The 17,070-nt window shown below is 41.9% G+C and overlaps 2 protein-coding genes and 1 long non-coding RNA gene across 6 annotated transcripts in view; 1 reads left to right on the top strand and 2 right to left on the bottom strand.

The window, feature by feature from the left end:
- The window catches only part of LOC138982018 (protein boule-like), a 60,195-nt gene that overhangs the window by 30,130 nt on the left and 12,995 nt on the right, over positions 1-17,070 (bottom strand). For 2 of the 4 annotated variants that reach the window (XM_070355220.1, XM_070355222.1), the window contains exons 4-6: positions 15,124-15,184; positions 4,770-4,829; positions 4,179-4,197 (exon numbers count right to left, since the gene is read on the bottom strand). In XM_070355220.1, the coding sequence (XP_070211321.1) occupies positions 4,179-4,197; positions 4,770-4,829; positions 15,124-15,184 (140 nt within the window). The remainder of the gene's footprint in view (positions 1-4,178; positions 4,198-4,769; positions 4,830-15,123; positions 15,185-17,070) is intronic. The other 2 variants (XM_070355221.1, XM_070355223.1) reach the window with 1 other exon arrangement.
- LOC138982019 (uncharacterized) lies at positions 7,485-10,482 on the top strand. Its single transcript, XR_011460762.1, has 2 exons — positions 7,485-7,588; positions 8,770-10,482. It is a non-coding gene; the product is annotated as an uncharacterized lncRNA (long non-coding RNA).
- LOC138982016 (piggyBac transposable element-derived protein 4-like) lies at positions 11,585-14,517 on the bottom strand. The gene is made up of 2 exons (XM_070355217.1): positions 13,834-14,517; positions 11,585-13,104 (listed from the first exon to the last, which is right to left on the bottom strand). Exons 1-2 carry the CDS (start codon positions 14,244-14,246, stop codon positions 11,676-11,678), a joined length of 1,842 nt encoding a protein of 613 aa, XP_070211318.1. The 5' UTR covers positions 14,247-14,517; the 3' UTR covers positions 11,585-11,675.

The raw sequence follows: 17,070 nt of genomic DNA, 5'->3' as shown, positions 1-17,070 counted from the left end.
TTAGTGGTTCACTACCTTATTTTGGTCACATTTCATAAGGGTCAAAGTGACCTTGACCATATGTGACCAAATGTGTCTCATGATGAAAGCATAACATGTGCCCCACATAATTTTTAAGTTTGAAACAGTTATCTTCCATAGTTCAGGGTCAAGGTCACTTCAAAATATGTATACAATCCAACTTTGAAGAGCTCCTGTGACCTTGACGCAAGGTAAACCAAACTGGTATCAAAAGATGGGGCTTACTTTGCCCTATATATCATATATAGGTGAGGTATTCAATCTCAAAAACTTCAGAGAAAATGGGAAAAATGTGAAAAATAGCTGTTTTTTAGACAACATTTATGGCCCCTGCGACCTTGACCTTAAAGCAAGGTCAAGATGCTACGTATGTTTTTTGGGGCCTTGTCATCATACACCATCTTGCCAAATTTGGTACTGATAGACTGAATAGTGTCCAAGAAATATCCAACGTTAAAGTTTTCCGGACGGACGGACGGACGACTCGGGTGAGTACATAGACTCACTTTTGCTTCGCATGTGAGTAAAAAAAAAACCAAAAAAAAAACCCCGTCAGTTGGTTGTTTATGACAGGTAAATACCGTGACTTCAGACCGAAATTGACTGGTCGTGTCAAGATAGGTGGTCTCTATGGAAAAGCTATTTATATGCATGTCGTAAAATCCTTCAGGGGATCCTTCAAGGTGGTCGTTATTGGCAGGTGGTCTTTATGGACAGGTAATTGCCAGGGCAGGTTTGACTGTAGCACGCTGGCTCGTCCACGCAGAATACCTTGTTGGCGTCTTTTCGACTCCGGACTTTCATTTTCGACGGACACGCAGATTTTTTTTCTCAGCGGGAAGATATCATTTCCACAGAAATTTGCCTTAGGCAGAGACAATTCCCATGCCTGCATAGTAGCCGTACAGTGGGAGGCAATACAAGCGGAAATTTGGCAAAGAGACAAGTCCCCCCCCCCTTTACATGTTCACTTTGAAAAGGTTTCTACAATATGTACTGTGCTGGAGCAAACACTAGACACTTGTACATAGGCCAAAAATCTTTTATGTACATGCTTCTGGTAGTATTTTTCAGAACAGAACAGTTCAACTTTCTACCTGATAATGTTCAAATTTAATACCAACTTCCCTTCCATCTGCAAACATTGCAAATAGCATTTGCATTAGATCCAGACACAACACACAAAACAAACATTTAACACCCTTAAGTTACTCCTCCCTCGTTAGTTTACAAACACAAAATGGGCAACATTTTATCAACAACAAAATAAGCAAAATCCTGTTTACTAACGAATCACTACTGTGGCTCATAAAACACACTTTTCCTTTTTTAGTCCTTAACTCTGCTTCTTGGTCACAAGAACATCCAAAAGGGTGGCAATTAAACATCTTGGGGAAGTGGTAAGAAAGTACTATAACATCTGGGGCAGCTGTAAGAATGCACTACCCCGTAATGTATTCTACATGCACAAAGCATTTTCTAAGAGGGAATCGAATCATCTTTGCTGTTGTCGTGATGAAAATCTTCCAGCTACAGTACATGAACTTTTTTCGTAGTCGTGTTCTCAATAGTAGGATACATGTAAAACAAATACTGCACTAAGAACTGACTTCACACTACGCATACATGTACGGCAAAACAAACGCAACTCATTCGCGCCCACTGTTGCGAGTGATTTTTTCGTCATTTTCAAATCGTAAAGTATGAACCAGATAAGGTACATAAAAAAGAAGACAGATTCGTGGAGGATATTTTACTGGCTGTACGATTAGTGCATATTATTTAATGTTTTGTTTTACCTTTTCATAAACTGTGTTATACAAGGTAGGGGTCAAGCGAGTCGTGATAGCAGGCGCGAGGTCCTACCAAAAAAGGACATGATATATACATGGGTGCAACCTGGAAAATTCCAAAAACCGGCAAAAGTTGGGGTCCAGGTTTTTTAGTATTTAAAATGCCAAAAAAAACCTCTCCTGGAACAAAAACATCGGCAGCCGATGAAACCAAAAACCGGCTGCCGGCATGTAGCCGGCAGAGTTGCACCCATGTATATACATGATGCGTGATAGTCTATTATGGCCCAGCAGCCTTAGGGACTTTGTTTGTCGTTCGTCCGTTTAGTAATGTGAGAGTCTATCGATGTGTCCGTGTGTGTGTGTATTTATGTGTCAAGGGAGGGGGACGTATGCGTTTGGCTTCATAGTACTTAAATCTCACGAATCCGAACGCTAACAGGTCATTCGTTAAATATACCCAAAAAAAACCGCAGGATTTTTTTTTCTAATTATAGCATGTTCATGTAGAACAGACACTTGGTCAGAAAAAGCATCTGGTTTAAAACAAATCATTACGTCGATTTCGTGCAAAGGAGCTTTTTCCCAAACAACCCTTTTTAACACCGTCCAAGTGATTTGTTTATTTTTGTAATTAATAGTTACGCTTTGGCGAATAATTTAAATTGTAATTCAATCAAGTTGGCGTTTTAATGAAACAGATCCTGTGATTGGTCAGAATGCCCCAACTCGTTAAAAATTACCAGTCATTATTTGTCGATAACCACTTGCTAAAAAAGCCATTAACAACCTGCTGGCGAGGTGCATTGATACAACCACAACTAGTCTCGGTTAGCTTTGAGGGTCATTTTACAAGTAGGAAATATGAAGGCCAACGAAATAACGAGACCATAAGGTATGCGAAGTGATGACGTCGAATACGTGACGTAAGTTGATGCATGAATTCTTCCGGACTACGTAAGTCAATTCCAAAGATTGCTTTTGTGATGAAAAGAATTTGTTTTAGAGTTTGCTGTCTAGAAACCCGTCAAAAAAGAAGGGAAAACATATGTAAAAGAAAACAAAACAGGAGCAGAGTGATAAGATAGGAATACAGAGACATATTTCTTGGGACTTGACCCTTGCAGGTAGGTGGACTGAAAGTAGTGTGTGAACAGAACAGAACCAATTCTGTCTGTTTACCATCGCATGAAAGCAGGAAAGAGATCGTCGTCAGATTGAATTACAATAACATTAACATGCTTCCATTTGAAATTTCTCGGTCATCATCGTGGATTGACGCCCTCCCAAAGTCCAATTGAAGCCCGACGGAGCGAGCTTTGGTCAGGCGTCATTTCCCGATGACGACCTCAAAGTTAAATGGAAGCATGTTAATGTGTAAATTAAATCATGTTGAGAGATGAATTTCCTCCACAACTGTCTTCAACCGATTGAAAAATATGCATTTTTACTAATTTTGTATTGTGTCGAAGTGACACGTTTGCCTGCAATCACGACTCGATTGACACAGTTTATGAAAAGGTAAAAAAAAAGAAGAATTTGAAGTCCAGTCCTCAAGTGAATCACAATGGAAAGAAACAATATCAAATGCTCTATTATGACTCCCCTACCCTGTGGTAGGGTGAAGCCATTCAGTGGAATTTATATGACCTTGACACAACAGGGGGCAATCTAACCTTTTCAATAGGTCAGAGTCACAGGAGGCTATAAACCATCTAACTTTCAAAACTCCACTTTCAGGAATATTTATATTTACTTTCTACCCACACTTGACCACACTGTAAACCTTGAAATTAGAATAGGGTCAACCACATTTTCAACATATCTGTAGGTTAATCTTTATAAACTTCTAAAAATAAAAATATTCTAGTTTTTAACCGCTGTTGTAACCTTGAAATCTGACAAGGGTCAATCAGACAACTGCTTCATATCTGGGGGTCACAAAACCCTGCAAGTTTATCAAGTTTCAAAACTCTAGCTTCATAAACATCCAAGAAAATCTGAACTTTCAATTCATTTTCTTCATGGACAACTGAATACTTCTCATAACCAAGCTTCTCCTGATTACTCACAGACGAGTAGGCTGACAAAATTTCAGCCAAAACATGTGGTGGTTAGAAGATACTCGCCACAAGATCTTGCATGAAATAAGTTGGTCCAATTTAGCATATCTTCAGACAACCTCACCACAAGAACAGTAGCAATGTTGCTAGTTGGCTGAATTTTCAAGAACTCGCCATCTATGAGAAGACCATATCCTGTACATTTCCCTCACCCAAGACATTCTGCATGCTCTACATTTTTCGTACTCCTGTAACTATCATTTTCAGGGATTAAATAAAATCAAAAATATTTTTAACTTACCATATGGCCTTGGTAACACCTGGGGAAAAAACAATCAGGACACTTTAAAGTTCCAGCTACAAAACTATTAAGGGCAAACACCAAATAGATGTCCTTTTACAAAACACACTAACTATCTGGAGGTAGGGGGTGGAGAGAGCAAGTAGCTTTGGTGGTGGGTGGTTATTGGAATCAACTCTGTTCTGCAACCCAGAGACATGATAAAGCAAGACATGTCCCAGTGGAAGGAGTATATCTATTACACAATTATATCCTTTAATTAAGAACAAGTTTACCAACCTCTTGCTGCAAAAACTTGCGGGAAAACAGATTTCTTTTCTTTTCAATTTTGGATCTCCACACGACTGGCAGACAATGCGTTCATGGGCTGCAACTCCTTCATACACTCATTTTGTTGCACTAGCAGGGGTTCAAATGTTGCTATGAAGAATCATTCGAGGCATCAAAGTAGTGAACTTTCAGGGCTGTATCTACAAGCTTCCAGAAAAATAACTTTGTTCAAGAAGACCTCAAAAGTAGACGTTTTATTCTCTTAATCTCTACCTTTCACACACACACAAAGCAACTTTCAATTGTGCAGCAATACCCCACCTGTTTTCTGACTGCTGGACCAATGTTCAGTTTTCTATCCTTGAAAATCAAGTTGTCAGACTGAAAAGAGAAAAAACCAAGCAAGGCAAAACATCTGTTAGACTCGCCTTTGCAAAACACATACACATGGGTGTTACTGGGAAAAATCAAAAAACCTGAAAGGCAGGGGTCCAGGGGCCGCAGAGGCCCCGCCGGGGCACAGGGGCAGCGCCCCCCTGAAGCTGAAGCAAATTTGCCAAAATGAAAGCATATAGTGGCCATTTCCAGCATTCTCACAGTCAGAAACCATACAAGAAGAAAAGAAGCAGAAACAAAAAAAGTCCACAAAAATAATACAAATGGGATACTTTACTGTCGCAATCAACCAAGCAAAATCACCATCAATAATTCAAAAAAAATTCTAGAGCATTCGAAAAATGTCTGACAAGAAACAAGGCATCCCGCGTTTTCTTGAGTTCAGTGGCATTATCAAAGCCACACACAAACACTGCTTCTGATCTGAGTCCTATACTGTTCAAAAAAAGAAACGCATAGTTGCTACTTGCCAAATTTGTTTTATTTTTCGAAAAAATTAACAGAAAATCCAATATTTAGATTATTTGTTTGAAATTTGGTATGGACACAGTTGAATGCACACACAGTTCATTTGCATCTTCAAATCAATCAGTCAATCAATACGATTGGGTGCCGTCAGGCTGTCAAGTCAGCAGGGGGTGTGACTGCCTTGAGCAGCAACAACTGCCCTGCACCTTCTGGGCATGGACTGGATCAGATGCCGGATATCTTGCTGTGGGATGGTGTCCCACTCCTCCTGAAGTGCCTGCAATAGATCGCAGTGATTTGCCGGCGCTTCTTCTCGCCTGCGCACACGTCTGTCCAATTCATCCCAGAGGTGTTCTATCGGGTTCATGTCTGGCGACATGGATGGCCAGGGAAGCACCTGGACATGGTGGTCGGTGAGGAACTGGGTGGTGAGTCGTGCTGTGTGCGGGCGAGCGTTGTCCTGCTGGAATATGGCATCCTGGTCAGCCAGAAGAGGAAGGGCGTGTGGGCGCAGAATTTCCTCCACGTATCGCTGGGCAGTTATGCGCCCTTGGACGTGCACCAGGGTGCTCCTTCCAGCGGTATTGATCGCCCCCCACACCATGACGCCTCCACCGCCATGAACGGGTGCCTCATCCACACAGTTGGGCGCGTAACGTTCGTTTACTCTCCGGTAGACCCTCCTCCGACCATCATGTCGCTGGAGCAGGAAGTAGGACTCGTCGCTGAACCACACGTGTCTCCAGTGATTCCGGATGGTCCAGCGAAGGTGCTGGTTGCCCCACTGCACTCGGATCTGGCGATGGCGGCGGGTGAGGACAGCTCCTCTGTGAGGTCTGCGAGCTCTCAAACCAGCTTCATGCAGGCGGTTCCGCACGGTCTGGTCCGATAATCGGTGTGGCCCGGGGAGAGCCTGGACAGAAGATGAGGCCGACAGGAAACGATTCCGGAGGTGGCGGAGCCGTATGAAGCGGTTGTGAGCAGCAGTTGTCGCCCTTGGTCTTCCCGCTCGTGGCAAGTCAGCAACGGAGCCAGTGGCTTGAAACCTGACCCACAGTCTACTGATGGTGCTCTGGGACACGTGGAAGTGCCTGGCGATTGCACTTTGACTTTGGCCTGCTTGTAAACGACCCAATGCAATTTGGCGGTCTTCTCTGCTCAATCGGGCCATCTTTCGTCGCTGAATTGTCGTCTGATTTCTTTGTGGCGAACAATCCGCTTTTATGGGTTTTGGAAGACATGGTGAGAGCTCAATATTCCCCGAGTTTCACGAGATTACACTGAAGCATGACGAGTGGTCATGCCAAATGAGCAATTTTGACATTGTAGCCACTGATAACGCATGCGTCACGTGCAGAGCTCACTTGTGGCAATGGACGAAAGGTCGACGACCAGATAAACATTTTCTGCAGTTTGGTGGATATCCTTGTAGCCATATAACTAAATTAACCAAATATTACAAGCTATGCGTTTCTTTTTTTGAACAGTATATAATCCAATGTTTCTGTGTGTGAAACTTCAAAGACAAAGTAAGAAAAGTTGGAGTGGGTTACCTATTTTTTTCCCGGGTGAGCTGGAAATGCGATTCTACTAACCCGTGGGTGAGTTGTTTATTTTTAAGGGCAGACCGGGTAGGCAAAATGAGTTATTTTTGGTCTCATACACCTTTTTGGGGTTGTTGCATTTTTCACACCTTTGAACATCCTGGAATGCATTCAATAATCTGCTTTTGTCATTTTAGACATGTATTCATGTAAATAAAACCATTTTCAAACCGATGTTTTGTTGTTTTTGTCTGTGTTTTATCAAAAAAATCGAAAAAATGGTCAACTTTGGATACTCCGTGCTGGTAAATGTGCGCACATGACATGACCCTTCGCTGTTCAAACTGTGTGGAAATTTCCGTTCTTCAAGATGACGTCATCACCGTTGGGGAATTTCCGTTGACATAGGCACAAAGAGAGAGAATCCGTTCCAACCGAAACCCCGGAATTAATATATGCAAATATATGTAGGTCAAAGGCATTTGGCGCAAGCGCAGTAGACAACTTATCAGTCCCCCGGTGTCAACAAATCCATGACGTTTTCACCGATTCAGCAGCATTTTTCAAAGTTTTGAGCTGCGGAGAACAACCCTAACATTGGAAATGTTCGGGAAATATCAGAGAAAGATGAACCAGCAGCAGCGAACAGTAGAAGGAAGTAACAACACTCCGAAATGAACCAACATGATCGTATTTGAGCAGACGACATTCTAAGATTCTTGACTCGACGAGGTGGGTTTTGCTTCTTTCTCTTTTCGATCTTGTTTGTTTGACAACGTGATTTATTGCACATCGTTATGTTGTTGTTGTTGTAAGAATGTGTTAGGGTTTGCAGGTAAATGATAAACAGTTTGTGTCTGAAGTATTTTGCGGGTTTCTTGATCCAATTTACTGACCATGCCGCCGCCGCACACCCCCCCCCCCCCTCCCTCCCTCGATCATCTCTGTGATATCGTCTTCACAACCCCTATTTTATTGTTCTTCGCTGGCCAGTCCTTGAGAGCTTACTATGGTGTAACATGTCATCAGTATTCTTTGTCTGGGGTCAAACTGAGAAGCAGCATCTGAGCGATGTACGACTGACACAGTTTCTGTTTCTGGTCATTGACCGTAGGAAAATAAGTACCCTACTAGAGAGCGTTCTCTAATTCTAAAGGATTGGTTTACACCAGCATGGCTGACCAACCTATCATTGACAGCAATATTGTTGTCAAATCTTTTCCATTAACTAAGGAATAAAAAAAAATAGATCCAATTTACTTCACCAAAGAAAAAAAAAGAGTTAAACTAAAGGACTGGGGATGCAACTCATGAATCAAAAGCATAAAGATCACCTGCAAACAGTGCTAGGTTTAGGAAATCTGAAAATGTATACACACACACAGAACACACACACACACACACACAAAACAGACAACAGACAAGAAACAAGCAAATACATAGCAAGTGTGATGAAATAAATTAATTTTAAAAGAAAAATATGAAAAGAAAGAAAGAAAGAAAATAATTCAGCTAGTTTCAGTATTAGTTCCTGTGTGTATGTGATTGTGTGGTTACTCAAATCCCATAGTAAACTTGACATGTACATTTTGTGATAGGGGCCAATTAATGAATGTCTTTTGTGTGTGTGTGTGTGTGTGTGTGTGTGTTCGTCAACCGACATATGTGGGTACGAGCCGCTGAGGTGGTTGTAAGAAAACCCGCCTGGTTCAGTGGTTGGGGGCTGATTGGGATTTCTGATTTACCAGCCTAGCCAAAAAGTTGAGGTACACCCCATGTAACATGGTCATTTGCAAAATAAAGTACAAGCACTTGTTGACGTTTATATTGAGTCTTAAAATTTGCAGCTTATTACAAACAAAAACCATGGACAGTTGTATCAAATATTAAATCAGTGTTTGTGTATTTATTAGGTTGGAGCAAGGGGAGAGCCAGTCCTCCTGTGGTGGCAGCGAGGAGAAAGATTGACCTGATGGAAAAGTTTGCTAAACCGGAACTACCCTCTTCCACAGCAGAAACATCAGCTTTGCCATCTTCTGACCAACCATAAGAAGATACAGATACTTTGCCATCTTCTGACCCATCACAAGCAGATATGGATACTGGTACTGTGCAACGTCACTCCGCTGACATGTGTTGGGCTTTTGTCAACATTGATCAGCTCAATCTATTGCTGAAAGGTTTATATCCTGTACTGAATGCTTGTCTGATAGCAGTCTGATTATGAAAGAAGGTGATGCATCAGCCCAAGGATTTGCACAGGCCCTGCATCTGGAGTGCATATGAGTGTCCATTCAAGTCTGCAGTTGTTTACTCTTCTCCCGGTGTTTGCAACGCTTCGGGTGGTAAAGTTGCATTTTAAATAATCCGCGTATGACCAAGTTGGTACATGGAAAGGGACATTCAGCTTTACAGAAATTTGCTGCAGTGTTAGGATTGAGCACAGAAATACTGTAATTAAAATGTTGCAACTTTTGAATGGCTTGATAGTTTTGTTCCATTTGTGTATATATAATTATGTAATGTTGTTGATGTTGAAGCATCATTTCTATGCAATGGAATAAGAAATCAGTGCATCCGTTGGGTTTTTATGAGTCTGACAGTTTGGTTCTGATCAATATTTTCATATCAGCACAAACACAGATAATTGACTTTTTTAATGTTTTCATATAATTTTTTTTTAAATCAAAAAAATCTGATAATTTGATTATCAAATCATTTCCCCTTCATAGTTAAAGTGTTATTCTGGTTAAAAAAACAACACCCCATTAATTCAAGCTCTACTGTGGTACTAGTTTACCGGGGTACTAGTGAGACTCTTTTACATGCTGTTTTCTCTACATGTAATTTGAGACAAAATGTGGTAATTAAAATGTTGTAACTTTTGAATGGCAAGATGGATTTGTTCCAATTTTGTATATGTTGTTTATGATTTGTGAAGCACCATTTCTGTGCATGGAATAAGAATACAGTGGATTCCTTGTGTTTTTATGAGTCCGACAGTTTCGTTTTGATTCATATCTGCACTAACATAGATGAGTTTTCAAATGATTTTTTAAAAAAAGTCTGGATAATTTGATCGTCAAATCATTTCCCCATCATAGTAAAGTGGTTATTCTTATAAAAACATATCAATTCAGGCTGCACTGTGCTACTAGTTTGAGGTACTGGTTGGAATCTTTCAAATGCTGTTTTCTCTGAATGTAATTTTCAGACAAACATCTGTAATTAAAATGTTGCAACTTTTGAATGGCTTGATGGATTTGTTTCATTTTTGTTTATGTTGTTTATGATTTGTAAAGCATCAGTTTTGTGTATGGAATAAGAGTTAAGTGCATTGGTTGGGTTTTTATGAGTCTGACAGTTTGGTTCTGATTCATGTTTTCATATCGGTACAAACAAAGATGGCTGTTTTCATATGATGTATATAAAAAAAATCCTGATAATTTGATTGTCAAATCCTTTTCCCTACATAGTAAAGTGGTCATTCTGATAAAAACATATGAATTCAGGGTGCACTGTGCTACTGGTTTTTTTATGTACTGGTTCAAATCTTTAAAATGCTGTTTTCTCTGAATGTAATTTTCAGACAAAACGCTACAATTAAAATGTTGCAACTTTTGAAAGGCTTGATGGATTTGTTCAGTTTTTGTATATGTTGTTTATGAGTTGTACAGCATCAGTTCTGTGTATGGAATAAGAGTTCAGTGCATTGGTTGGGTTTTTATGAGTCTGACAGTTAGGATTTCATGTATTTTTCTTATCAAAACTGAACCGGTAACTGAAAATGCTAAATTAAAATAATATATTGCTTAGAAATGCTTTTCGATACACAGAATTATTAAACACACACATATTGCTGCAAAGAAGAAAAATTGGATCAAAACATGCACTGGTTCACAAACTGCAACATTTTAAAAAGAGCACATTTTATAACGTTTTTCTCACATTTTGGTGAATAAAAACCCCAAAAATTGCTTTTCACTCAAAATTTAAAATGGTTTCCCTTAATTAGGTTATTCTGCTTGCAAAAATCAAACAAGCAGCAAGCTGTTTCCAAAATAAAAAAAAAAAGTGCTTGCCTACCCTGTCCCCCCTTAAATTTGCACACCCCTGAGTTGCCTCCCTTCGGGTTCTCTCTCTCGGAAAAAGCAACATTCCGCCGAAACAAAAATTGGTGCCAGAAAAGGTTCAGAAGCGTTTGTACTTCAAATCTCTGCCCTCATCAGCAGCTAGTACCACTGAAACTGAGCTCCCTCCGGCCTCTGAGCAGCCCGAGCCAGATTAACCCTTACACTGGTGCAATTCCGGAACACATGTTACATAGCCACTGGTGAATTAACAGAGAGAAAAATAAAGAAAATCGGTCATATTTTAAAGAATGTGTTATCTTTTTGTGTGTGCATATTTGAAAAATACATGTTGAATAAAGATTGTACAGAAATGAACAAGGAACAACACAAACACAATTTTGGAGGGTCAGTAGCAAACTGTAATTGACGCACCTGGAGAAAATGAAGGATGACAGGTATTTTTTTCAGAATGAAGCTGCAGTTGATCATAAATTACTCCACAGTCACCAACAAAAGGATATTCAGTCATCACACACTAGTACAGTATCTCAGACTAGGAGTCACAAGTATCAGTATCTTGATGAAAATAGCCTTCACATCAGAAACGTTTCAATTGGTTGTCCATGTAACTGCAGGTACACGTACAACAAAAAAACAACTAGAAACAACTAAATCTTTGGTATGTCCCAAGAAAGACTGCATAGCACGACAGAATGGCAGAGTACAGGTGATGTCATTATAGCAGTTCAGTTGTCACCAGCACCATCACGCGGACCACCTTCTGCTGCTCCCATCTGCTGCCCGAGGACTCTTTGGTAGTCACTTCTGGTGTGGTACACCTCAAAACAGTGGGGAATACACAGAGTGACTTGGCATTGTTCACACTGATAGGCAGACTGCTTTCTCTTGAAGCCAGCTCTGTTCTGCCTTACTGGGTTGCAAGCCACACAGTCACGTTGTGGACGCTGTCTCTTGGCACCGACTGTGGCGGTGTTGTAGGTTGGCCGGTGCGTACCAATCATGCGTCTGGGGGGGTTGACTGCTTTCCTTCCTCTTGGTACTGGCTTCGGAGCTTCTGGAGAAGATGAGATCAGCTGTCGGACTAGCAGCTTCCGGAACTCATGATGCGACAGGGACACACCAGCAAACTTGCGGTGGAGAAAGTAGGCATTGCACATGGCAACTGTGAATAAATAGAAGAAGAGCTTTCTCCACCACTTGACGGTCTTCCTTAACACAGAATAGTTCTTGATGACCTGATCAGATGTGTCCACCCCGCCCATGTTCTTGATGTAGTCAACAATGCAGAGTGGTTTCCAGATGGGGTCACCATTGTCATTTACTTTGTCGAGCTTGGAATGTTGAGGCAGGTGCACTGTAGACAGCATGTGCACATCACGCTTGTCGTGGTGTTTCACAGCAAGAAGGTGCTCAGCTTGCCGGAAGATGGTCTGTCCTTGCGTCAGCTTGATGGTGTCAGCTCCTCGTTTCTGCTTCTTGAAAGCCTCAGGCATGCCGCGTCTGGATGTTCGAACTGTACCACAGGCGTAAGTGTTGAGCAGGTACAGTTCGTTGAATAATTCAGGACTGGTGTAGTAGTTGTCCATGAAAATTCTGTGACCTTTGTCCAAAAGACCGCCAAAGGCAAGAAGACCCAGCACGACTTGAGTGGTAGTGCCCAAGTCTTCATCAAGTTGAAGAGCCTCACACAAGTTTGTGCGAGGCATGGAACCCTGATAGACGTCCATGGAAATGACATAACCCGACTTCGCCTCACAGGCTTCATAAAGCTTGATGCCAAATTTATCTGGCTTTGCTGGGTTGTAGACACGGAATCGCAGTCTACCCTTCCATGGACATGTCGCCTCGTCAAAGCTGATGTCTTGCTCTGGGGTGTACACCTCGACGAATTGCGTGCGAAGATGTGTGAAGAATGGCCGTAGCTTGTACAGGGGGTCTGCGCGGTTGGCCCGTGTGTTGTCCACAAGGTGGAAGTGGCTGAGAATAGCCTGGAACCTCACAAGGGACATGTTCTTTGTGAAAAAAGGAGTGGAGGTGATCTCATCCTGGCTCCAGTACTCTTCAATAGTAGGCTTGATGACCAGGCCTGTTGCAATAACCAGCGACAGGAAAACCTTCATCTCGTCGAGAGTGACAGGTAACCAGCGGTGTAGCCTGAAAAATGGAGATGAAATAATAAATGTTCTATTTCATATTGTTTTTTAAAAACACACACACACACACTCACTCTCTCTCTCTCTCTCATACATGGGCATCATACATACAGTGCACACACTCACCCACATACATATAAACACCAACAACCCCCCAATCCCCCCCCCCCCCCTACACACTCGTACACAACTATCCCACATACAGTGCACACAGTCATCCACATGCATGTGCAAAGACACATACAACCCCCTTACCCCTCACACACACACACACACACACACACACACACACACCAACAAACAAACATAACACACTTATAAACACTTCATCCAGTCATAGATCTAACTATAGATCCCTGACCCAGTTGACGACTGCATTCTGCTTGTCAATCTTCTTCTTCTAATAGTAACCAGTCATAGTTCATTCTTCTTCTTCTTCCAATAATAACCACAGTCACAGTCTATTATTCTGTTGCCCCACACAAACAACTCGTGGCCGGGCCCGACCCGAACACAGATCTACACACACACTGACACGCCAACCCAGACACACACTTCTGCTTGAGCACTCACACATGAACAGAAACTACTTTCATATCAATAGTCTAATATCGTTTTTCAGTAAAAACAAACTTTTCACCTGGACAAAAAGGAAGAAGAAAGAAAACGGAAGAAAACATGTTTGCAAGAGACACAGAGAGAGAGCAAAAATCGATGACGAAAGGCTTACCGTGAGTGTGGCTTTAGATTTCCAGCGTCAATTTTTCGTTGAGCGTAGTCATTCGTTTGTTCGACTAACAGATCGATCATTTCATCACCAACAAACAGTCGGAAAAAATCCAAGGGCTGTGGGTTTTCTGGAAAATCTTCGCCGACATTCAAAACAGTTTCACGATCAAACGGCATGTTGACAGTAGCCCCTTCCCCCCACTCACTACTCCAACCTTCTTGAACGTCTGCTTCGAAGTCTCTGTTGTTTGGGGCCTGATCTAGGTCCATAATGTCCCCAACGAGCATTACATCTTGTAAATCAATGTAAAAGGCTTCTTCCCCTACTTCGTCAAGATCGGGATCGGCGAAGAAATCATCAAAAAAGTCTTGAAAAACATTGCGATCACGCCGTGGATCTATGGGAGCAGCCATTTTGGAGCATGTGCAACAGCTCAGCTGGGTGCCCTGTATTTTTGACACTCGCCTACTCAAATGTGCTTCAGAACTTGGATCTACAGGTTCAGGGCCCAACTGACCTTATTTCTAGTGAATACAGATCTAAGGATAGGTTTTCGCATCCATGGGAGGTAATCGGAACCGACCAAACAGACTGACACAGCCCCACGACATATGTCGCGACAACCAGGTGACGGTATACGTAAAGTAGCGCGACATATGTCGCGACAACCAGCGTAAGGGTTAATCCGTCGCTCTAGAAAGTGAAACTTTGGTGCCGAAGAAAGACATTCCCCCCTACCCCACGAGTTGGTTTGTTTCAAGCTGGCCGACTTCATTCCCGTGGGTGTCGCACGACCCAAAGAAGCAAGTGACGTTTTGTTGCAAAAATAATGTGCTATTGATTTATTTTTATTCAGGACAAATGTCCTATCACTTTTGCATTGTCCAGGACATTTGTCCTATGCCACCTTTCATGGATGCGAGCCCCTGCGTGTGACCTTATAACTTGACGAAAACCAGGCAAATATGTGTCATGTCCTAAGATCATCAAAACCTACCAACGTGTGAAAGTCAACCATACTGAAGTGATGTCGGGAAATCCTCAAACCCTAGAAATGTGCACGATGTCTAACTAAGCTTTAGCTTCAAAAGCATCCGACATTACCTCAACGTCGAGTTTTTTGTCTACGGACGGCCAGCCCAACACTGCTCATTCCCAGACTCTCCCGATTACTCGGGGGAGTCATAAATCAACAACACATGAAATACGTCCCAATCTTACACTTCCGAGACCAATTTGACAGAAATCGGTCAGCTGATTCAGTGTGTGTGCGCGCGTGAAATGCTTTACCTCTTTCTTGATGATCCGATCTGCATCCTCCTGGTTTTCAAACGTCACAAATCCGTATCTGCTGGCAAAAATATTACAAATTGAAAATAAAATTGTGAATAAAAGCAGCAGTCTGTTGACAATGACATTGTTTTGGAACACAAATAAGCTAAAGCATTTTAAATGGTAAAATCAGGGATGGCCAAATATAAAAATGTTAAGGAAAGTTTCTTCAACATCACTAGCTGCCAGTAATGTTTCTAGCCAGGTCCAGTACATACACAAAACAAAATGTATGACACTGTGATAGTATACATATTTATACACACTAAATAGCGGCAATATGATCAACTGGACTGCAGTCCGTGATGAATAGGTTTTCCCAGCTGGAGTTTTGTCTGGCTACTTCGTACTGGTCAATGCACTTAACTTGGACTTTTTTTTTTTTAAGCAGTCTGCGTTTCAAGCGACTTGACATATGATCCAACTTAAGCACCCAAAAATGTGTGTTTTTGGTTGTTCCCTGTTCTCAGACATTTGACAAAATAAAACTCAAAAGTCAAATTCGTCTCCCCATGAAACTCTGAGCTAGCTATCACCAATTAAAAGTTATTTGTATAAACAATCTTTTCTCTTTCTCGTACTGTGTTTTTCTCATTTCGGCATCAGTCTTTGTAAGTTATTTTTTATGCAGATTTGGAATTGATAGCACAAGTTTGTTTGTTTGTTCGTTCATGGGCTGAAACTCCCACGGCTTTTACGTGTATGACCGTTTTTACCCCGCCATTTAGGCAGCCATACGCCGCTTTCGAAGGAAGCATGCTGGGTATTTTAGTGTTTCTATAACCCACCGAACTCTGACATGGATTACAGGATCTTTTTCGTGCCCACTTGGTCTTGTGCTTGCGTGTACACATGGGGGTGTTCAGACACCGAGGAGAGTCTGCACACAAAGTTGACTCTGAGAAATAAATCTCTCGCCGAATGTGGGGACGAACTCACGCTGACAGCGGCCAACTGGATACAAATCCAGCGTGCTACCGACTGAGCTACATCCCTGCCCCGATAGCACAAGTAAAAACAGCCTTGCCGCAGTGCGAATAAATCGTCAGAAGCGATTTGACAAAGGAGCCATGTTCTCATTTCTTTAGATCGCCGCGTTTTTGCAGACTGAAGTTATTGCATCTACCGAGTTTAAAGAGCATTGTAACCCAAAAGAACAAGCAGAAATGTTCTGCATTTGACTTGAACATTCAAGGTTTCTGCTAGCCCGGGCGGCAGATTTATTTTTTAACTCCCCCAGGCAATCGGGCCAGCGATTTGGCCACCCCCGGCTGTTTAACCACATTCAACCCATACTTTGAAAATTCTTTGAAATGAAATACGGGCAATCCCATTTTCCTCTTGTGGCATGAAAAATAAGTCCATTCATTTCAAACTTAAAAAAAAAAAAAATAGTAGCAACGCAACGCAACGCAACTTGCGAGTTTAAAAAATGTTAAACGCTCAAATATCACAGAAGCCAGCACGTGTCAAAGGCATAATTATGTATCGTGGGTATTTCAGGGATCTGCATACATACATCCAGGGATGTCGTTAGGCGTCGGACATCGACCGATTAAAAGGCTCAAATGTCCGATTCACTTGGCCGCATAGCGGTCAGATGTCTTATCGTTTTCAACTGAGGGCGGTCATTGTCCGATAAGAACTCCATTCCTTCGGACAGCGTGTTATTTGATAATTTTCCTTTCATAATAAAAAATCTTCAAAAAGTGACCGAGCGCTCTCGCGTACAGGTGCACTGAAGTTGTGCAGTGCAGATCTTGCGTTTTCCGAACCGTTTGCGGTATGAGCTGTTTGCGTACACCTGTCTTCTGACAGCACACTAAAGTTAGGAGTACGGGAGACAACTTCAACTGACCAAGGCTCGCGTATCAGGGCTTGCCAAATTTTAAAATTTCTGTATTT

This window comes from Littorina saxatilis, linkage group LG12 (assembly GCF_037325665.1).
Source record: "Littorina saxatilis isolate snail1 linkage group LG12, US_GU_Lsax_2.0, whole genome shotgun sequence".
NCBI lineage: Eukaryota > Metazoa > Mollusca > Gastropoda > Littorinimorpha > Littorinidae > Littorina > Littorina saxatilis.
The sequence above is the reverse complement of the archived record's forward strand: the minus strand, read 5'-3'. Positions and strand labels throughout refer to the sequence as shown.